Source organism: Pelodiscus sinensis, chromosome 5 (genome assembly GCF_049634645.1).
Source record: "Pelodiscus sinensis isolate JC-2024 chromosome 5, ASM4963464v1, whole genome shotgun sequence".
Classification (NCBI taxonomy): domain Eukaryota; kingdom Metazoa; phylum Chordata; order Testudines; family Trionychidae; genus Pelodiscus; species Pelodiscus sinensis.
The window spans coordinates 68999054-69022405 of NC_134715.1; the positions used below are offsets into that span (position 1 = coordinate 68999054).

The following is a 23352-nucleotide window of genomic DNA, read 5'->3' on the forward strand; positions in this document are numbered from 1 at the left end:
AATCTAGTAGAGAAGTTTCCAATTCTACTGTTCAGTTGCCAGTTTCTGGATCCTTTTAATTCTGGCTTTTGGCCAGTACACAATACAGAAAAAGAGCTTATTGATCTGGACACAAATAGGTCTTCCATCATAGATAATAGAAATGGATTCCTAGCAATTTTACTAAAATTATGACACTTTATACTATTGATGACTCAGTGTGCTTGTCTAATCTCTAAGGGTATGTCTACACTACAAAGTTAATTCGAACTAACAGACGTTAGTTCGAATTAACTTTGATAGGTGCTACACATAGAAACCGCTAGTTCGAACTTAATTCGAACTAGAGGAGCGCTTAATTTGAACTAGGTAAACCTCATTCCACGAGGACTAACGCCTAGTTCGAATTAAGTAGTTTGAATTAAGGGCTGTGTATCCACTTAATTCGAACTAGTGGGAGGCTAGCCCTCTTCAGCTTTCCCTGGTGGCCACTCTGGGCACCACCAGGGAAACTCTTCTGCCACCCTCCCGGCCCCGGAGCCCTTAAAGGGGCACGGTTTGGCTGCACCCAGCCAGCAGACCCTGCACCTGGCACGGTACGAGCCAGCCTCTCGCTGCCACCCAGCCCTCTGCCTCTTCCCGGGACCAGGCTGGTGGCTCCCAGGAGCCTGCCCCGGTCTGCAAGAGGCTGGCGCCCACCTGGTCTAACGCGGAGATCGTGGACCTCATCCACGACCTCCGCACTAGGCACAGGAAAGCAGCCTTCTAGGGCAGGATAGCTGCCAGCCTGGCCACCCAGGAGCACGTTTGCATGAAAATCAGGGTGGTCCAGTGAGACCCCCGACCCTGAGCCCTGAGCTTAGAACATAAAAACATAAGAATGGCCGTACTGAGTCAGACCATACTGGATCAGACCAAAGGTCCATCTAGCCCAGTAGCCTGTCTGCCGACAGCGGCCAACAGTAGGTACCCTGGAGGGGATGGACCGAAGACAATGACCAAGCCATTTGTCTTGTGCCATCCATCTCCAGCCTTCAACAAACAGAGGCCAGGGACACCATTTCTGCCCCTTGGCTAATACCACTCCATGGACCCAGTCTCCATGAATTTATCTAACTTCTCTTTAAACTCTGTTATAGTTCTAGCCTTACAGCCTCCTGCAGCAAGGAGTTCCACAGGTTGACTATTTGCTTTGGGAAGAAGAACTTTCTGTTATTAGTTTGAAGCCTGCTACCAATTCATTTCATTTGGTGTCCTCTAGTCCTTCTATTATGGGAACTAATGAAGAACTTTTCTTTATGCACCCTCTCCACACCACTCATGCTTTTATAGACCTCTATGATATCCCCCCTCAGTCTCTTCTTTTCTAAGCTGAGAAGTCCCAGTCTCTTTAGCCTCTTTTCATATGGGATCTGTTCCAAACCGCTGATCATTTTAGTTGCCCTCCCCTCTCCCAGCCTCTCTCTTCCCCTCTCCCACCTCCTTTTCCCAGTCTCCCCGAGTTTTGTTCAATAAAGAGAGTTTCTATTTTTGAACACACGTGTCCTTTATTTTGTACATCAGGAAGGGGGGCTAGGGAGGGGTAAGTGGAAGGAGGTGAGGGAGGAATGGGGTACGAGCCCCCGGTGGGGAGGACTGGGGTGGCTCTGCGGGTTCCTCGGGTGGAATCTCTCCTGCAGCCCCCAGATTGACCCCCCCCCCCCCCAGATGGCAGCCTGTGGCAAGTGCAGCTGGGCTGATGGCCGAGTGCTGTGATGTGCCGAATGTGGGCACTCAGGGCACTCCAAGCCAGGACTGCTTTGCAAGCGGGGAACTCCTGAGAACTGTCTGCCCGGGGTGGGTGTTGGGTCCCTTTAAGCACAGCCCTCGGCTAGCCTGAGGCAGTAGCTCCACACTCTAAGTCCTAATCTGATGCCCTGCCGGCACTGCTTCCGGCCATCCTTAACCTCGGTTCAGGGTCCACTCAATGTGGACATGCTAGTTCGAATTAGCAAAATGCTAATTCGAACTAGTTTTTAGGACTAGATGCACTAGTTCTAATTAGCTTAGTTCGAATTAACTAATTCGAATGAAGTTAGTTCTAATTAGTGCTGTAGTGTAGACATACCCTAAAAGACTTCAGGGGCAAATGAAAGTACTCTGAAAGGGCGCAGATTCTTATCATGCTAAAATGATTAGGCCATCATAGACAGCTGTTCTTCGGTTTCCAAAGCCATTGCCCCTGGAGTCTCACAATGTACATGATTTTCCCCTTTATTATGCTGTTGCCAATAGCAAGCCATCAGGGGTATGTCTGCACTGCATTTAGACACTTGCAGCCAACTGGGGCTCAGGCGAATGGACAGTTTTAATTATGGTATAGACATTTAGTCTTGGGCTGCAGCCTGAGCTGTGGCACTCTCACACCTTGCTGGATTCTAGAGCCCAGGCTCCAGCCTGAGCCCGAACATCTACATTGCAACTGAACAACCCCTTGGCCCAATACCTGGAAGCTAAAGTTGGCTGGCATGGGCTAGCTGCAGGTTTTAATTGTGGTGTAGATATAGCGCGAGATTTACACCATCTCCCTAGCCTGAGAAAACTCTTAAAACAGGTTGCAGTATAGGTAGTGCATGAATGACACATAGCTCTACCTCTCTTGTAGAATAATATAAACCCCACTGTCTTATTGCTTCCTCATAGTTTAAAAAGATCTGTATAAAGATAAATGGGGGGAACAGTAGAATGACGTTACTGTAGAGTGGTCTACAATAGATCATCAGATTAGGAAGAGGAGATGGATCAGGCATTTCTATCACACATAATAGAAATACAAGAGTACAAGACCTGCTAGTAATGAGGAACTTCACTCAGACACCTGTTGGAAAAGTTATACAGCAAAATGCAAATTTTCTAGTATATTCTTGCAATGTAGCAGGGACAAGTGGTATGTATTAGGGATGACTTTTTGTTTCACCAACTGGAAGAAGTAAGTGGGAGCAGCATTTTAGTATTGACTGTGACCAACAGGGAGGAATTGATTGTGAATCTAAAGGTGGAAGTCAATTTGGGTGAAAGCAATCATGAAATGGCAAACTTCATAGTTCTAAGGAAAGGAAAGAGAGAGAACTGTGGATTCAGTACAATGTTTAAAAAGGTCTGCTTTTTGAAGTTCAAACAAAAAACTGGAAGATATGATCCCATGAGGAAAAAAGGTTAAGAAATAAAAGTTCAAGAGAGCTGCCAGTTTCTCAGAAAGATATTAAGTTACATCTGCAAACTATTCCAATGCAAAGAAAAACTAAGAAAAACAGTAAGAAGCCAATTTGGCTTTTTCAGTAGCTCTTTGATTACCTGAAAATACAAAAGATAGGAAACATGGATAATTGACTGAGGAGTACAAAAAATAGTATCAGTACATAGCAACGAAATCAGAAAGGCCAAGGCACAAAATGAGTTACATCTAGACAACAAGAAGAGGTTCTTTAAATATATTGGAACCAAGAAAAAGACAGTTAAAAATAATGTTGTTAGTGGAGAAGGAGAGCTAATAATGGACAACATAAAGAAGACTGAGGTGTTGAATGCCTGTTTTGCTTCAGTCAACAGTCAATGCCTGTTTTGCTTTAGTCAGGGATATGAACAAGTAGTTCAGTAGATGATTAATTGATAAGCTTAAACTTATCAGTTAGTCTAGTCAACTACTTGCGTTTCCCCCCCCCCCCCCCCCTTGCTGCCTAAGTATCAGAGGCAACAAGTAGAGGGAAGCAGGAGCCAGTACTGGGGGGGAAGCTGTGTTAACAGCTGATTTCCTCCCAGAACCACCTGTGCAGTGCCACCTGCCTTCCCCCATGCTGCTGCCTCTGATACAGAGGCAGCAACACAGGGTGGCCTGGGGCTCCTTCGGAGTGGGGCCAGAGTGCATTGGCTGCCAGCCCCACCCTCAGGGACTATAGAATAGTTGACTAACTGCTAAGGTTTATGTGGTTAGTCGCCTAGTCTGTTACCTGCTGTCTAATATCCATAGTCATCACTAAAGTTGTCTTCACTCAACACAATTAAGGGGGAAGGAATGCAAGCCAAAATAGCAAAAGAACAAGTTAAAATATTTACTCTAATTTTAAATATATTCAAGACACCAAGACTTGATGAAATTCATGCTAGAAGGCTTAAGGAGCTAGCTGAATCAATTCTGGAAACAATGTAATTATCATTGAGAACTCCTGAAGGAAGGGTGAGATCCAAGGAATAGAGAAAGAGAAACATAGTACCTCTTTTTAAAGAGGGAAATAAAGAGGACTTGGGAATTATAGACTAGTCAGGCTGACTTTGATACCTGGAAAGATACTGGAATAAATTACTGAATTTATAAATACTTATTGAACAATAGAATTATAAAGAATAGCTAGCATGGATTTGTCAAGAATGAATCATGCCACCTACACCAACCTAATTTCCTTTTTTTTTTCTTTAGCATAATTACTGGATTAGTGGAGAGGGAAGAAGCAATAGACATGACCTATCTTGATTTTGGTAAAGCTTTTGATGCTATCCCCCATGATAGTCTCCTAAGCAAGATTAGGGAAATGCAGTCTAAGAGAAATTACTATCAGATAGGTGCATAACTGGTTGAAACTCCTACTCAGAGAAGTTATCAGTGGTTCACTGTCAGACTGGGAGAGTTTATTTAGTGGGAGTCACAGGACTCTTTCCTGAATCTGGACACTGTTTAGTATTTTCATTAATAACTTGAATAGATGAGTGGAAAATAGGCTTATATGTTTGCAGATGACACAACGCTGGAAGGGATTGTAAGCACTTTGGAAAAGGATTAGAATTCAAAATCACTTTGAGAAATTGGGGAATTGGTTCAAAATCAACAAAAGATTAAATTTAGTAAAGACAAGTGCAAAGTACTTCATTTAGGAAGTAATAATCACAGGCACAAATACAAAATGGAAAATAACTGGCTAGGTAGTAGTACTGCTGAAAATTCTGGGCGCAATACTGGATCATAAATTGAATGTGCAGCATGAACTTATCAATTACCCAAACAGTTACATGTGGTGCCTGTTCCGGTTCTTGAGGATCCGGCTGTAACCCTGCTCTGCTGCCTCTGATATAGAGGCAGCAGCACGGGGTGGCAGATGGTAGCTGGTACATGTGGGGAACTCCAGGGATATGGGCTGCTGCCCTGTGCTGCAGGTGCTTGTAACCGTGTAATTTTCAGCAGTTACATGGTTAGCCAATTATCTGCCTTTTAACATCCCTAGAATAAACAATGTGATGCATTTGCAAAAATCTAATATTCTTGGACATATTAACAATAGCATTGTATGTAAGGCATGTGAAGTAATTGTTCTGTTCTGCTTGGTACTCATACTGCCTCAGATGGATTCTGGGCACCACACTCTAGGAAAGATGTTTGTAGACAAATTGGTGAGAGTCCAGAGAATAGCAATACTGAAAGGTTTATTTGGGCTTTAGATAATGCCTATTTCAGTTGTTGTCTTTCGTTTGGCATTGAAGAGCAGCCTTCTGAAATTTCATCTAGGCTAGGCTGAAGTGCTACTGGCAGAAAGGGGGAAATGTTGAACAGCTTGCCTTCTTTAGGTCATCCTCTGTTGTAAAGGTGTCTATCTTTATGTTAAGTTGATCTCAAGTCTTGGGTCCTTTAGGTCTCATATTTTTTGATTTGGCTTTCCCTCAGTGAGTCTACCTAGAAAAAATACACACCCTCCTCGCCAAACAAATAGGCAAACAAACAACCTGCCCCCAAACAAACATGCAGACAAACCCCATCAAACAAACAAATCAAGCTATTTTTCTAGTAAACTGCCAAGGACCAGGAGATATTGACTTAAAATATGAGAGAGGAAATACTGGTGATGACCCATATGACTTTCTGAAAGGATTATCAAGTATAACTTTGCTGATCTGTCTTGCAACTGTGTGAGATCAGATTGCTTGGGTGTAAAGACAAAAGCAAAATTGTTAAAAACATCACATTGTACGTTTTGGTGGCAGACATTTTGTTGTAATAAATCATACATGTGGATTACTGTTTTTACATACAAAGAAACCTCAAGTGGAACGTTACCCAGACAGTGACGTTAATGTGATTGTCCTTCATGATTCAGCCATTCCAGTAGATGGAGATAGCGGAGAAGAGTCTTGTATAGCTGATGATATTTTGGAAGTTGGAAGTGAACAAGTAAGAATTTGAATTTTAAAATGAAGAGTTGCGTGACAGCCTAAGTGTCTTCCAAACTGCTTTTTAATTTTTTTCAAAATTAATCTTGATATAGAAGTATTCTGTAAAGAACATTGGTAGTATAATTGTATTATTTGCTTAGAAAAAAAGGTTTTAACATTTGTAGGAAGTGAGTACAGTGAGCCCTCGCTACTTCGCGGTTCGACCATTGCGGATTCACGACTTCGCGGACTTTTTTCTGTACATTAAAGGGTGGTTTGTTAACAGTACTACCGTATATTCCGGGGGAAGCCGGCGGGGGGGGCATCCCAGGCGCGCCTGGGCTGCTCCCCCGCCGGAGCCCCTCCGCGGCTTTCAAAGCCTCGGGGGAAGCCGGCGGGGGGGGCATCCCAGGCGCGCCTGGGCTGCTCCCCCGCCGGAGCCCCTCCGCGGCTTTCAAAGCCTCGGGGGAAGCCGGCGGGGGGGGCATCCCAGGCGCGCCTGGGCTGCTCCCCCGCCGGAGCCCCTCCGCGGCTTTCAAAGCCTCGGGGGAAGCCGGCGGGGGGGGCATCCCAGGCGCGCCTGGGCTGCTCCCCCGCCGGAGCCCCTCCGCGGCTTTCAAAGCCTCGGGGGAAGCCGGCGGGGGGGGCATCCCAGGCGCGCCTTGGCTGCTCCCCCGCCGGAGCCCCTCCGCGGCTTTCAAAGCCTCGGGGGAAGCCGGCGGGGGGGGCATCCCAGGCGCGCCTGGGCTGCTCCCCCGCCGGAGCCCCTCCGCGGCTTTCAAAGCCTACTTCGCGGATTTTCAGCTATCGCGGTCGGGTTTGGAACCTATCTACCGCGATAAACGAGGGTTCACTGTAATTTATTTTCAGTAGCGTCCCCAATATACAATCTACTGTAGAAGCACGTGCACACATTGAAAGGTTTTTGCCCTATGACTTAAGTTTTCTCCTCTCTTAAAAGACCACATCAGAGGTAGCAATGTAAGCATCTAGTCAAGCAATTGACTACCTAATAAGCATGTGCTTATCAGATACTTGAGTGATTACTTGACTAGTTCCTTCCTATCAGAAGCAGCAAGTGGGGAGATGGAGCAGGAGCCAGTACTGGGGGTTTCAGCATTGGTCTCCATGCCAGGGGAGGCATAGGGACAGTGGGGGACTGGGTGCAAGCCAGGAATCAGCTGATTCCCGGCTTGCACCCCGTCCCAGATGCTGTGCCTCTGCTTTTTAAATGTAGTAAGAGCCACATTTAAAAGTCAGAGCCTCAGTAGTTGAAATTCCATCAGCTACTCGATTAGCTGATTAAACAAAATTTAACATCCCTAATAAGAGCGTCAAAAAACAATGTATAAAGAGAAAAGAGGTACAAAAAAACTTGTGGGAAAAGTCATATGGTGGTTGGTCTTACCTTAATTATTGTTTCAATGTAAAGCATCCCCAGTTGCCCCACAACTTCACAGTCAACTGGCTGATTTCTGTCAAGTGTTTCTCTAATGTGCAAACTTTTTGCATGTTCACAGCAGTTTCTGAAGGTAAAAGCATTCTCAAATGTGATTGTTCACAATGGTTGAAATGGCTTAGTAGTGAAGAAAAAAATGTTGTAAGCTTCTGCAGTTGAGTTTATCATGTCTGTAAAATTGTATTTATGTGTAAAATTAGAGAGAGCAAAATTTTTTGTTGTCGTTATTTCCAGGTCACCAAAGATAATAGTCTGATTGAGCTACTGCAGAGCCAGCTTGCTGATTGTCAAGAAAAACTTCATAAGCTAAATTGGATGGAAGATAAACTACATGTTTTAGAAGAGAGACTGAAAGGGAAGGTGATTATAGATGAAAAGGACTGGAATAATCTCCTGAGCAGGGTCTTACTCCTTGAAACAGAACTGTTATTGCAGTCAAAAAAGGTATTTTACTATAAACCTATTTTATTAGGGAGAGAGAATCTGTAGCAGGGTGGATTAATTTAAATCAGTGATTTTAATCTTATTCATCATTTGAATGTTATTTGCTTAAATAAAGGATGATTCTTATAGGTTGGTATAACTATCAGAATATATTGCTTTGCAAATAAATACATCAAACTTGAGAGTTATGAACATCAGAATTATGAACAGATTGATCAATCACACACCTCATTTGGACCAAGAAGTGCGCAATCAGGCAGCAGCAACAGAGACAGACAAATGCAACTACAGTACAGTACTGTGCTAAATGTGATCCACTAAAAAGATAAAAGTTAAGTAAAAAAAAATTTGACAAGCTAAGAATTTTCTGTGCTAGTTTCATTTAAATTAAGTTGGTTAAAAGAACTATTTTTTTTCCTGAATAGTAAAGTTTCAAAGCTGTATTAAGTCAAAGTTCAGTTGTAAACTTTTGAAAGAACAACCATAATGTTTTGTTCAGAGTTATGAACAGGGCTTGGCAAATTTGTTCATCTACTTGCCCACAGCCCCGATTTCAGCCAGTTGCGCCATTCACTGGTGGTGCGCGCATGCGCAGTGCGGGTCTGGCGCATGTGCGGTGCGGGGCTGGTGAGTGGATTTCGCCGCGGTTTGTCGAGTTCTGGTTATGAATATTTGAAGTCTGAGGTTCTGCTGTGTAGCCTTTACATAAATCTAGTACTACTTTAGTTTAACAGGAATACAGTATAAGCAATTATAAAGCTTAACATACATTTATTCAAAATTTTAATTTTTACTACCTTGCTAGAAAATGGGGAGTGAGGCATTTCTTTTGTACTAGATTTTTTTTTACTTGTGATTTATATCAAGATACATTTAGATAAAAATTGGAATGCAATTCAGAATGTACAAAATAGCATTCAAAATTTGCTAGTTAAATGCTGGATACTTAAGAAAAAAGTAAGTTTATCAAATCTGTTTTGCGTTTAAAACCTAACTGTGAAATAAAGGAGGTATTGTCTATAAGAAGTGGTTCTCAAAGTATGGTCCTCAGAACACCAGGTGGTCCACTGCAGAATCTCACCCTCCTTCCCTCCATGTAGAGGGGAGCCTGGGCTGCGGCTGTAGCCTTGCGGTTGGCACACAGCCATGAGGCTGTAATAGCAGTTCTGGCCTGCAGGCAGGGAAGGGAAGAAAGCAAACTCGTCCCCTTCTCTCCCCCCAGCGGGCTGCGGAGCTACACATGGAGGAGTGCCGTAGCTATGGTAAGAGCAGCGCTTCTGTGGTTGGTCCCATGGGGCAGACAACAGGTTGGGCTACATGGGGCTCAGCCGGGCAGGGCAGGCTCTCGTGGTGCACAAGTGGCCAGCGCGCCCTCCCCTTCCCAAAGCAGGTTGGGCTGTGTGAGCTGGCAGTGATGAGAGGAGGCAACGATGGGACTGAGGACCCTGCACACGCAGGAGTCAGGTGGGGGCTTGGAGCTCTTTGGAGCTTTGTCCCAAAGTTCCCTCTAAGCTGCATGGTGTCAGCGGTGCAGTGGTTCAAAGCTGCCCAGCCAGCAGAGAGATCAGCTGATTGGCGGGGAGTAAACAGCAGCTATTTTTTTTTTAAATGGAGAATAATCATCAGATAAGGAGGGAATGAGTGTCTGGGAGGAGGGAATGAGGGAGTAATTAATTGACTGGGGGGGAAGTCCCATCTGCAGGGGAGAGGCAGAGACCCAGCAATCTCTTCAATCTCGCTGGGCTGGGCTGGGGGGGAAGTAAAGGGGCTGACTGCATGGGATAGGTTGGGGAAAGAGAGAGTGAGGGTATGTCTACACTACCCCCCCTAGTTTGAACTAGGGTGGGTAATGTAGTCATACGGAGTTGCAAATGAAGCCCGGGATTTGAATTTCCCGGGCTTCATTTGCATGAAGCCGGCCGGCGCCATTTTTAAATGCCGGCTAGTTCGGACTCCGTGCCGCGCAGCTACATGCGGCACGGACTAGCTAGTTCGGATTAGGCTTCCTATCTGAACTAGCTGTACGCCTCGTGGAACAAGGTGTACAGCTAGTTCGGATTAGGAAGCCTAATCCGAACTAGCTAGTCCGTGCCGCATGTAGCTGCGCGGCACGGAGTCCGAACTAGCCGGCATTTAAAAATGGCGCCGGCCGGCTTCATGCAAATGAAGCCCGGGAAATTCAAATCCCGGGCTTCATTTGCAACTCCGTATGACTACATTACCCCCCCTAGTTCGAACTAGGGGGGTAGTGTAGACATACCCTGATTGAGTGCTGGCATCTGTGCAGTCAGGGGGCATTTTGTTTGGGGTGTCTGACTCACAGCAGTCTTCTATTAGGCTGGTTTAGTGGGGTGGAGGGAAAGCCAGGTGTGTGTGTGTGTGTGTGTGTGTGTGTGTTTGTGTGTGCGCGCGCGCTAGGAGGACATTTGCATGATTACATTTCAAATAAAGGTCACATAGGTGTTAAAATAATCTTTTCTTTCTTATCTTAAGCCATTAACCGTTTCAGAGGGGCAGCTGTGTTAGTCTGTAGCTGAAAAAACCAGTGAATAGTACTAAGGTGCTGCAGGACTTATTTGCAAGCTCTTTGAAACATGCAACTGTCTGCAAACCCTGAAGCTATGTGTTAATATGTTCTGGGGCTTCTACTCTTCCTTCAGTAGAAGGCTAATTCCCTACCTTTGTCCAGCACCTTTGTAGTCACTAAAGGTACCTCACAGCAACTAGTCACGGGTGTCTTTTTTTAAATATATTTTATTCCACAAATATGGACTGCTTAAAATTTATGTATATATTGTTTGTCTGTGTGTGTGTTGTTTGTATTGGTGCTGCACATCCACACACCACCTCAATATTGGTGGTGCACATAAGAAAATTCAAACTGGCAAGGATAGAAAATGTTAGAGGGAACACTACATTGCACCCATGGGGACTTCGTCTGGATGGAGCAGCTGAGCAGCAGCTCGGCCCCTGAGGGTGCAATAGACTGGACTCCGTGGTTCACCATCCACCCTGCAGGGCTAGACACCCTGGGATCACCTATCTGCCCACCCCCACCTTGCTGTGATGCTCCCATCCTCCCTGCCCTCTACCTCTCCATTTCCCTGAATCCCCACCCCGTGCTACTTTGACCCCTGCTCTGTTTCCAGGGGCACCCTGCTTCCCATCTCTGTGAACCCCCTCAGCTACTCGGCCCCCCAGCTTTAGCCCCAGGCACTCCCTGCCACAGTCTCCTGGCCCCTGGCCAGACACCCTACACCAGTCTGCTCCTGCACCCTCCTTCCTGGCCAGCCACCCTCCCTCCTGGCCAGACACATACCCCACTCTACTCTTCAATCCATGGTTGCTCCTTGCACCCTCCCTTGCTCTTGCTCACTCCCCCACCAGACACCTTACTCCCAGGGTTCTTCTGCACCCTACCTCCCACCCAGACCTTGCACCCTCATCCCCTTCTGCACCCCACCTTCCTCCCAGATTCTGCACCCCATACCTATCCCAATCACTGGCAGTCCTGTCCTGCATACTGAACCCCTCATTTTTGTCCCCACACCAGAGCCAAAGGGGTCCATAAAATCCACTAACTTTGGAGCCCCAGAAAAGTAAATTTGGCCTATGGGAATCCCTGAACTTCAGTCTTCCCTTCTTCTTCCCTTCCCCTTGCCCTGTGGGGCTGGAGTGCCAGAGGAGTGAGGTATCTCAATCGGGGGCCAAATCAGTGAGGGTTGGGGTTTTTTGAAAGAGTTCTTTTGCTTCTCACTTGTGTGGTCCCCAACTGATTTTTCTGTGGATCAGTGGCCCCTGACACAAAAAAGGATTTCCATACCTGCCATAAATGAAGAAAACATTGAAACCTTTTGTGTTGGACATAAATTAATACTTTATTTTATTTTAAGTTAATTTTGATAAACATGAGAGAGTTTAAAATACTCAATCTATTTAATAATTTAAATTAAACCATTCTCCCTAGCTGCAGCACTAGCAAAGTGGCTTGGGTGTAATTATATAATTAATGGTGAGTTTCCATTAGCAACTGGTGGTCCGCAGAAAGGCTTATATTGAGCCAGGTGGTCCAAGGGCCCCAAAGTTTGAGAATCACTGGTCTATAGTTAGTAAATTGAACTGATTGTTTCAAAGACTCATAGAGTATGTCTACACTATGATAAAAGACCCACACTATGATTTCAGCTAGTCCTGGTCAGCTTACTTGAGTTTGAAGGGCTTGGTTTATGGGGCCATAGAATTGCTGTGTTGACATTCGGACTCTGGCTATCCAGAGTGAATGTCTGTGTAGCTGTTTTGCAGCCTTGTATCTTGAGCTCTGTGAGCTTGAGTCAGCTAAACCATCTCAACTATAAATGTTAAATTACTCTGTGTGCGTGCATGCATGCGCGTGTAGAGAGAGAGCGAGCGAGAGCCATAGATTCTGGTCACCATGCCCTTCAAGATTTTAGAAGTAGTAGATCTCATTCTCATACCTTGGTTTTATTCATGGATTGGAAGAGAAAAGCAAATGCTTTCCTCTTCAACTTACTTCTAATGAACTAGTGATTAAGCTGAAATGGAAAAAGTATTCTTTCTGTACTTAAAGAAGAGGTTACTGATTCAAAAACTAGGGTAGCATTTCAACAATTATATGGTTCTGAGTGACTTTCTTTACAACTTCAGAAAATGTGCTGCTTAAACACTACCTGTTCACTTAATTTTAAATGTTTTTAATAGATTAAGCCTGATACAGGTTTTCATAATTTCAAATTTAATTGTCAATAAGTTTTTTTTTAAAGAAAAATGTATTTTAAATTTAAATGTGAAAGAATGGACTTTTGATTTAAAAATGTTTTCTCTATCTGGATCTGTATTCATATTTAGCAGTTAGAATATCTACTATTTATAAGGTGATATGTGGCCATGATCACATGACAATATTTTAAAGAAGGCAGAACCTCAATTTCCTCATGAGCCTGCTATTCTTCATTTCTCCCAATTGTGCACTCCTCCCTTTCAGAGGCCCCTGCCTTCCCCTCATCCAAAAAAAGTTAGTGGCTTATAACTGAAAAGTGCACCGCTTTTTTTCAGGGCCTCAGTACTGTGCATTGTAATGGTATTTCCCAGAAGAAGTCCACAGAGCCTGAGGGAACTACAGAAATAGCTCTGCAGTTTATCAGTGATAGCCACTGTGTGAGTTGTGGTACTAATATATTTGCTAAAGAAATACTGTTTGAGATGTTGCTATTGTGTTATGGAAAAATTCCGCCTGCTTAATGGCATATGATTTTTCTTACCCCAGACTGTCTTATCCTACCCTGATGGATTTTCTTTCTCCTAACTGTAATAGTTTGTGAGACAGCCAAAGTACCACTGATGAGGTGAATACTATTTAATTTCCCAAGACAAGGCATATCATATTTTCAAAATACATAATCCTTTTTACAGGAGCTTCTTGAAAATGTTAGGCTTTCATTCTGTTTAGCATTCTCTGGGTTTCCCACTAGACATCTTCATTTCTGATGGTAGAAGAATGTACTATTTTATCTTTAGGTACACTTCATTCATTGGGCAAGTGTCTCATTGATCATTATCTTATCAATTTCTGTTTTAGTGGTTTTCATTTCTCCAATTCTTTTACTCCTTGTTGGTGACATTATGTAAACTTTCTAAATGCACCTGAGATTTAATGACATCTAACAAATTCTTGAACTTCATTAGAGATAATTTTTTATCTCAGAAGGTTGAGAGAGCTACTGGGGAAAGCTGTTCTAGATTTGATTTAAACAAATAGGGAGGAACTGGTTGAACATGTGAAAGTGGTCATGAAATCATAAGGTTTCTTGATTCTAAGGAATGATAGAAGGGAGAACAGCAAAATGAAGACAATGGATTTCGAGAAGGCAGATTTTAGTAAACTCAGAGAGCTGGTAAGTAAGGTCCCATGGGAAGCAAGGCTAAGAGGAAAAACAACTGAAGACAGTTGGCAGTTTTTCAAAGGGACATGTGGCGAGGACCATTCAGTCCTGTCTACCGGCCCCTCCCCCCCAAGTCTCTTCCCTTGAGTCTCTGGCCCTCTCTCACAGTCCTGGGCGGCCAGTCACGCTGACACTCCCCGCCTTGCCGCTCAGGCCGTTACTGTTTGGCTCCTGGCTTGGCCAAGTTGGTCGCTTGCCATCAGGTTGCCTCACTCTCCTCTCGGGGAAATTCCGTCACAGTCAGCGTTGGCGTCCTGGGCATCCGTTGCCCCTGGCGCCCTCCGAGCTTGTCTTCTCCACCTGCGAGGGATGAGAGCACAGCCAGACCCTGCTCTCCTCCCCCCTTTTGTTCCCAACTGTCTCTCTTGAACATCCCGGCTGGCGTCCCACCCCCGTACGCTCAGCGTACCGGCTGCCCCCTCCTGGGTCCTATGGTCCTCCTGCCTGGCTCCCAGCTCTACTGCGCCTGCGCCCGTGTGTCCCGCTCTACTGTGTCCCGTGCCCCCTGGCGCTTGCGCCGCTGGCATGCCATTTACTCTTTGCGGCAGCCGTAGCCGCGTCCCTACAGCTGCTGGCATCTGCCGGCCAGCTGACTTGAGTGCGGGGATTGGCTTCCCCGTCACAGGACATTATTAAGGGCTCAAAAGCAAACTATTCCATTGTGTAGGAAAGATAGAAAGCATTGCAAGAGACTGCCTTGGCTTAACCAAGAGATCTTACATGATCTAAAAATAAAAAAGGAGTTGTATAGAAAGTGGAAACTAGGTCAAATTACAAAGGATGAATATGAACAAATAACGCATGTATGTAGAGGCAGTTTCAAAGGCAAAGGCACAAAATGAGCTCGATCTAGAATGTTAGGAAGCAAGTAATTAGCTAATCATGTACTTGATAGAATGTCTATCGACTACACGATTCGTCGATAAAGGAGGAAGCCTCAGTCCCGGCTCATGCCGGGTATAGGAGCTACCTTCCATTGTGACTGTAGTTTAAATGTAGTAAGAACTGGGAGTGTAGGCAGCCTGGCTCCGATTACATTTAAACTGCAGAGCTGCAGCGGGGGTAGGTCCCAGACCCAGCGCGAGCCGGGACTGAACAAAGCAGCCCCGTCCATGGTGGCTTAGGATGGCCGCGAACACAGGCTGCTCCAGAAGCAGCCTCTGTCTGTGGAGGACCAGGCACTAGCTTCTTACTCCTCCCGCTTTGCTGCCTCTGATATAGAGGCAGCAGTGGAGTGTGTGTGGAATGCGAGTAGTCTACTTGACTAACAGATAAGCCAAGGCTTATTGGTTAGTCAGCTACTCACATCTCTAGTTCAATCTAGCTAGAGACACAAAGGGTAACAAGAAGGTGTTCTATAAATATATGAGAAGCAAGGGGAAGACCAAGGGACATGGTAGGGAGGGAGAAACAATAACAGGAATCTTGGAAATGGCAGAGATGCTTAATGACTTATTTGTTTTGATTTTCACCAAGAAGATTGATGGTGATGGGATGCCTAACATAGTGATTGTTAGTGGAAATGGGATAGGTTTAGAAGTTAAAATTAAAAAAAAATTCTTAGAAAAGTTAGATATCTTCAAGTCACAAAGGCCTAATGAAGTGCATCCTGGAATACTCAAGCTGATAGAGGAGGTATCTGTGCCTTTAGCTATCATCTATAAAAAGTCATGAAAGTTGGGATTGATTCTGGAAGGCTGGAAAGGAGCAAATATTGTGCGCATCTATAAAAAGGGAAATAAGAACAACACAGGAAACTACAGACCAGTCAGCTTAACTTCTGTGTCAGGGAAGATAATAAAGTAAATAATTAAGGAATTCATCTGCTAACTTCTGGAAGATAATAAGGTGATAGGTAACAGCCATTATGGATTTGTAAAGAACAAATCATGTCAAACAAATTATAGGTTTCTTTGATACTATGATAAGTCCTATGGATAATGGAGCAGCAGTGGACGTGGTATACCTGGATTTTAGTAAGTCATTTGATACAGTCTCACATGACCTTCTTATAAATAAACTAGGGAAATATAACCTGTACAGGGCTACTATATAGTGGGTGCATAACTGGCTGGATAACCATTCTCAGAGAGGAGTTATCAATGGTTCACAATCTTGCTGGAAGGGCATAACCAGTGCGGTTCCGTGGGTGTCTGTTTTGGGATCGGTTCTGTTCAATACCTTCATCAATAAACCAATTTTCTTTTGTAATATAAATGGGCATATGGTAAGGATGTTAAGAGGCAGGTAACTTACTAATTGTGTAGTTGATAAAACTTTTAGTCAATAATGGAAGGCTTGCACCAGGTGCAGGAGCTACCCCTGCTGCAGCTCTGCAATTTAAATGTAAGAGCTGGACACACAGGCAGCAGTGCACGGGTGGGACAGGTGGCACTGCGGAGACGGCTCCTGCTTCCCCCTCACGCTTTGTGCAAGTGGGTGACTGAGTATGACTCAACTACCTGATAAGCCTATGCTTATCGGGCAGTTGACTACTTGACTACTTGCTTACATCCCTAGTATATAGATATAAAAGGTGAAATTTTGCATGCTTTCCTCATAGGGGTAGTCATGTAAAACTGTCCATAATGCTAGCAAAATTTGATCAGTCTTATACATAGATATGCATGTATTCACCATTTGATTATAATTTTAGTACTAAGATGGCATTTAAATAAACCTTGTGACTAAGTTAGAATTTTTTTGTAAATGGCAAAAACAATTACTGTTTCAGAGTGACCTATCTACAGAATTTAACAATATGAGTGAAGAACATATCTCTAGTAGGAATATGACTCCAATTTCTCCTGGTGAGTGTTTACAATGATTTTTAATGAAAAGGTTTTCTGTTAAGCAGCTTTTGCTAACCTTGCATAAAATTGTATCATAGGTGAGATTTTAAATTGTTTAAATGGATGCAGTCAACTTGAAGTATTAATTAGATTTTTTTATTTTTTACGTTCATCTTTTCAAGGTATTATCCAGCCCCTAAAATCACCCTGTTAGTTTTGGAGCTTTTATGTACATTTCTTACTTGATAAAATATGTTTTCCGCCCTGTCCCCCCATGTTGCTCTGTTTATCCTCACAAAGATAATGAATTATTAGAAGAAAAGTATTTTTCATTTTTGTGTTTTGTAAGCTCAGAAAAAGGCCTTAGACATATGCGATTTTTTTTAGTTGATATTAAGCATAAATCTAAAGATTTATTCTTTTTTCCCTGTAACAACTGTAAAATAGTAATAAAAGTAGTGGGTAATAGCCAAGTAAATTCTGAAGGTGTACACAATAAACTTTTAAAATTAATTATTTTCTAAGTACAAAGGGACACCGGAGAGAATAACATGAAATATCTTTTCAGGTAAATACCCTGCCTCTGGACAGCCCCATTACTGCGTCCAGGGAGGTAGTGAAAGACTGAATCAAACTTTTCATTCACTCTCTTCCTTTGACTTCCTCAATATTGGCTCTCCCTTCTTTCTCAAACTGTGGTTTGCCTCCCATCAGTCTGATAGATCCTTAGTTTCCTAATTATCCCACTTGGTCTTCTTTGGTAATATACACTTAAAGTTGTTGGCACCTCTCAGTGTTGTAACTTCCCCTTAAAGTGTTCTGAGAAGTAATATAGATATTATCCAGCATGTTTATGGTGCTGTCAAAATCTTATTTTTAATAAGTCATATATTTTAACATAATTTTTGTAGACAGTAGAGTAAGGATAAAGTTCTCTCTGACTGTAATGACTGATAAGTGAAGTGACAAACTAAATACAATACCACTTACCTGTAATATTTTTCTAGATTGTCCTACATATCAAACTTGATCTGAGACTCACAGTTTGTGTTAGTGGTCTGTATAAGTTTAATTTAACTCATCACATAATGTAGATCAGCTGCCCTCTGGCAGTTCTGAAATCCACTACTATCTGGTGCAGTTTATTATTTTCTGAATGTGAGGATTCAGGAGTTTTTTTCTGTCCTCAGGGAACACAGGTTTTTCAATTAATTGCATTTGTGAAATGCTAAGATAGCATCAAACTTTTCCTGATACAAAGGATAGGTATTTTCTAATGTGTTTAATATGTTGGCTTAACTCTCTTCTGATTGAATCTTGCATTTATTGCTATACAAATGTTTAAAACCTAGTTCTGTTGAATATGTCCTAGCCCTAGATTACTGTAAAATGACTACATTTTTGTTTGTATTTCAACTGTTTATACTGTAAATCACTTACTGGACAGAAGAATGAAAAAACGTATTTGGAAAAGCTTTTCATGTTATATTAAAATATGTTTACAAAGATAATTACTATATTGCTTAATTTTTTTATGTTTAAAAGATCTTGCAGCTGTATGAGACAAGTGGTTTATAGTAAGAAAACAAATGTGAGCTGTCTAAAATTATTATTAAATATTTTGCTAGTAATTGTACTTCCCTAAGTGTTTGAATTGACTGTAATCATGACACATGCAACAATCCTGGATAATTTTTGTTGGAATTTCTTTTTTGTCTGCATCATACTAAGCATACTCAATTCATGTTATTTTAAAATAATATGATAGTCCCTTCTTGGACCTTTACCAGTAGCCTTTTTCTTTCTAAACAATGCATTCTCTGCTGTTATTACATACTGTAAATCAAACTGTTTGATAGCTGACCCTGCTGCAAGAGAGCAAAAAGGCAAAGGTGACCTAAAAATGAATATTTCTCCACAGATATTGAGAGGAAGGAGGAGATGCCAGAGAGTCTTCACCAGTCGTCTGGATACAGTTCGCTATTATCCACAGACCCATCTCCTAAAGCCGCAACCATTAATTATCATGGTTTGACAGAGATTTCAAAGGTAAGTAAAACTGGCAAATGCTTAGTTGATTTCCTTTCTAAGGTCAAGAGAACAAGTAAGCATTAGTTTTAGTTGTATATACTGCGGGCAAAAAACAGCAAAACTATGCAAAACTTCAACTAGGTCTGTCTCATAAAAATCCTTTTGATATGTAAACAGTGCTTAAAGTAATTTTTTGCATGAATTCTCCAGGTTAAAAGTCCATTTCTGAAAAATGTTGGCTTTGAAGAATTGCCTAAATATGTTGCTTTTAAATTGCAGGAGACAACAAGACAAAGAATGGAGAGGATAAGTAAAATGTAAGTAATAGAAAAGGGCAGCAGGAATTCATTTCCCAGTAGGGAATTGTACTGGACTAAGGCATATATAGAATGTGCATATGTGTTCCAAACCTCAAAGGTCTCTACATCAGGTGTGGCATTTCCTTATGACTACACTGGATAATAAATCCACTTACAGTTCTGTGTTTGTGGGATGAGTCACTGTTTTGGTTTGTAACAAGCAATATAAAGCATACTTAATTATATTAACTAGGGATTAAAGAGTGTTTAGAATTTGGTTGACAACTAATAGGAGTATTATCTCTCTTCTGATGAGTTTACTGGAACTAAATAAAGCTTGTGTTCAAACTTTGAGGTGAAATATTAAATATGAAGAGCTAAATCAGTTTCAGGTTAGGCATCACATAAAGATACCTGCAGAATAATAAGCAGTATCTTTTGCTAAATCTGCGATTTGTAATAAAAGTTTACAGTTAAGAATAAATTTTTGTTACACTAGCTGAAATAAAATAAAATGCATCATCACAGTATAACTTTTATTCAAGATTTCTGTGTCTTACAAATGAGTTACTTCTGGAAGCTGAAGTCATTAATCTTGTCTGATACTTGGCAAAAACCTAAGCTCTATGATGGTGACAACCTTTTTAAAGCTAATTTGCAATATACAAAGTGTCAGTTATCTCCTCCATTAACTTTGTTTTTGTGAGTTTTGTTCCTTCTCTATGTATATTTTTTAAATGTCTCTCAAATAACATAAATGTAATAGCTTGATTAGATTAAAACAAAGAAGGTCAGGAATGCTGCTTTTATACTTAGTTTCATTAATGGCAATAAATGTTTTTTTTTCTTTGTTTTAACCAATTTTAAAAATATTTTTAGGATTGAAGAAACTTCAGAATTTTTGAAAAATTCAAGTCATACATCATAGACAATTTTCTGTCGACTTCTGGATCATAAATCTATTATGTAAATTTGTACAATTTAATTATCAGTTTTAAGGAGCATAATTGTTTTTATTTGTATTTGAAAAATAAATGTTTTCTAATAGTTTTGTGTCATAATTACATTGACTTTATTTGCTATAGAAAATTTTAATTTTTCTGGAGTTGTAGTCATCATAGCAGTGTATTTTTGTGTTGACATTTGTTGGCAGCGTGCTAAGTAATATGTTTTTTAAAGTGCAGGCTTGAGGACCATGGTTTACATCCTGTTGGAAACACTCCAGCCTGGACTTGCATATTGCACCCAAGAGACTTTCATACATACCATCTTGCCATCTGTACTGTTCAATAAGACTTAATGAAAACTTAAATGCACATATTGTAAATGTGTACTTTTTTTGTTTTGTTTTTTTAATTATAAATTTTCATGCTTGGTCAGAAAGCACCCCAACACATTATGGCTTCCATTAACACTGACAAAGTGAAGGTCATTTGGATCCTAAACACTAAAATGTGTAAGTAAGTCCACAGACTTTGACTATGAGAGATGTGTTGAGTGTTTTAGTGCTCTATTACCCAACACATTTTAAGAACAGCAGCACAGATGGAGACCATCCAGTGTACAAAGACATACAACATTTTTATGATTTGAAACTATATAAAATTTCTCTTTTGAGACATAAGTAGATGTAAGACTTCCATAAACATGATATAATCAAATCAAAGGTGTGAGTGTAGGCTGGGTAGTAAGATGGAATTTCATCCTTTTTTTAAATTTTTAAATTTATAGTGTTATATAAAGAAGCTTTTAACAACATGCTGTAGCTATCCATATTCCTTTGATTCACATGAAAAGATCAAAAAATGAGATTGCAACAGTTGAAGATATGAAAAGATTTTAAAGGTATAATTTTCAAATGAAGCAGCTGTTGCTCTCCCTTTGTATAAAAAAGATTTATTTGAATTAACAATAATTATGAGCATGTTCCTCCGTAAATTGACTTCATTTTACATATCCCATCTGAGTAATATGTAACAATCTGTTATGCTACATAAACTCAGTGAAAACCTTAAGGACAGGAATACACTGCCATTTTCCCCCAATGTATGTAAGTTGCCGATTCTCTAGAAAACAAGCTTTACATTGGTAACAACAACTTTGCAGTTTTTTGGAAAACATGCCTTATTCACAATCCACGCTTTCACTATCCTAAAGAATAATTGTTTAAATTGTCTTCTCTCTAGAATAAAAATTTCCTACTGATCTGAGATGTGTGTTGCATGAGTGTATAAGAGCTATGGCACCACCTTGTGGTGCATATTTATATGAAGTATTTTTTCAATTTAGAATAAAATAAGGGCACCCACAATCATTGTTGCTTTGAATTGGTAATGAATGACTAATGACAATGTTTTGAGTGTCAGCTTTTTGTTGTTTTCTATATTATATTGAAACAAGCTTCTACCTGGTAATTTAGGGTGGAAATTGCTGCGGTACCCCAAAATAATGTTGTGTACTTGTACTGTAGTCTGGAGAAGGAGCAATGTGAAAGATTAGTGAAACCAACATTTTGTGTTTAGGATGGAAAACTATAAGAAGTTGATGCCTGTTTGATGTAGCTTATTAATATAAAAAGGAACTTTGTGTGTGTCTGATAAAATAAAATATCTCTCAGTATACTACTGCATATTCTTAGTTTTTGCCTGATGCCATTGTCCCAGGGATGATTTTTTTTCTTGCAACACACCTGAATTTTATGAAGTGCTTTGTGATTTTTGGATTGCAGATGCTGAGAAGTACATCCTATTATTCCTTGTTTGGAAACCTTAGGATTCTTTTTTTCTGAGTGAGAAGAAACTATACTTGGTAGACAATGTTGGTCTTTTAATAATCTTTACATATATATATATAGATATTTTTTTTTGGTTGAAGTTCTATAGATCAGAGATGGGAAAATACCAGTCCATGAACCAGATCCTGTCTGCTGCCAGAGTTAACTCCTGGTGAAAATTCGCAGCCAATGGTAGTTGAGTTCATCCGTACCTTTAGAGGTACAGGTTAATATAGTGGCAGCAGCCCACCAGGGGCTAACATTAGGTGAACTGCACATGTTTTATTGCCTATCCCTGTTACAGATGAAGTACTGGCATTTTTACTATTAGGCCAGGTCTACACTAGACCCGGAGGGTAAGGTTAAGGTATGCAACTCCAGCCAGAAGACTGATTTCCAATGCAGCAAGTAGAGATGTGGTCTTAGATTGTGGTGGGAGAGGTGGGAAATATACCAGTGGCGTGCTCTCAAAAGTGCAGCTCCGCTATTAGCAGCAACAACAGAAACACTAACCTAGATGAGCTGCTTTTATTATTGTAGTGAGTAAAACTAAAAATGCTAGTCTCTCATGTAGACCTCCATGATTGCTAATGAAAAAGTTGGTGATTTCCCTGACCTTCTCCAAAGTCATTAGACATTAGAAAGTATTTTTCTTAACAGCTTTTTTTGTGACTAGGCAATCTGAAGGAAACTAAACACTTTCCTAGGTTTCAGAATGGCTGTTTTACATGACTACTGTTTTTATCTGTTTATTGTACTGTGCTTCATACTTTATCTTTTTTATATATAATTTAAAGAAATTAAAGTCTGTCTCCTCATAGATGAAACCAAGGAATCCCACCTTTTAATAGTTAAGACACTCCTAATCATGCAAATGATAATGAAGTATAGTTGTATTAAATTGAACACCGAAGCAGGAACTGTTCCTAGAATTGCAGTTGATCTTGGACTGAGTTTTAAATCTTCTAGTAAATGTGAACTGAAGCATGCCTGCATGCTTGTTTGAAGAGTCAAAGTAATAAAAAACAAAACCATAGCAGTCATCCAATATTATTTTAAAAAAATATTTAGAACATGCTCAGCTTGTGTAATAACTATACAAATTTGAGTTATTCAAATATAATCTGTGTTGTGGCTCTTTTGTTAAACTTTTACTTGGAACTGCTGGGGGGGAGGCGTTATGTGGGGAGGGTTTCTTCTTTTTAATATTTGAATGCTATGAAGCATAGCTAGTAAGGAAACAATTGCAATATATAGCTTTATCATATTGGCCTAGGCACTCTAATAGAGATGCCAGAAATAGTATCTTGGGAAGGGCTTGACTTAAATAGTCTCAACACAGTAATGCTTTTTTGGGGACAGGATTTAATTCTTAATTTGGCTGTGATCTGTGAATGTCGGGGGTAGTCACCATTATTACAAAGTATGTCCACTTTTTCTT

General features: G+C 41.3%; 1 protein-coding gene across 7 annotated transcripts in view; it reads left to right on the top strand.

Moving 5' to 3' along the window:
* CEP44 (centrosomal protein 44) overlaps positions 1 to 21757 on the top strand; it is a 53611-nt gene extending 31854 nt beyond the window's left edge. For 4 of the 7 annotated variants that reach the window (XM_075930217.1, XM_075930216.1, XM_075930215.1 and 1 more), the window contains exons 6-12: positions 6038 to 6172; positions 7847 to 8056; positions 13130 to 13231; positions 16751 to 16826; positions 18730 to 18857; positions 19119 to 19156; positions 20018 to 21757. In XM_075930217.1, the coding sequence (XP_075786332.1) occupies positions 6038 to 6172; positions 7847 to 8056; positions 13130 to 13231; positions 16751 to 16826; positions 18730 to 18857; positions 19119 to 19156; positions 20018 to 20066 (738 nt within the window). In that variant the 3' untranslated portion in view covers positions 20067 to 21757. The remainder of the gene's footprint in view (positions 1 to 6037; positions 6173 to 7846; positions 8057 to 13129; positions 13232 to 16750; positions 16827 to 18729; positions 18858 to 19118; positions 19157 to 20017) is intronic. The other 3 variants (XM_006126986.4, XM_006126984.4, XM_006126982.4) reach the window with 1 other exon arrangement.
* Positions 21758 to 23352: the final 1595 nt, after the last annotated feature.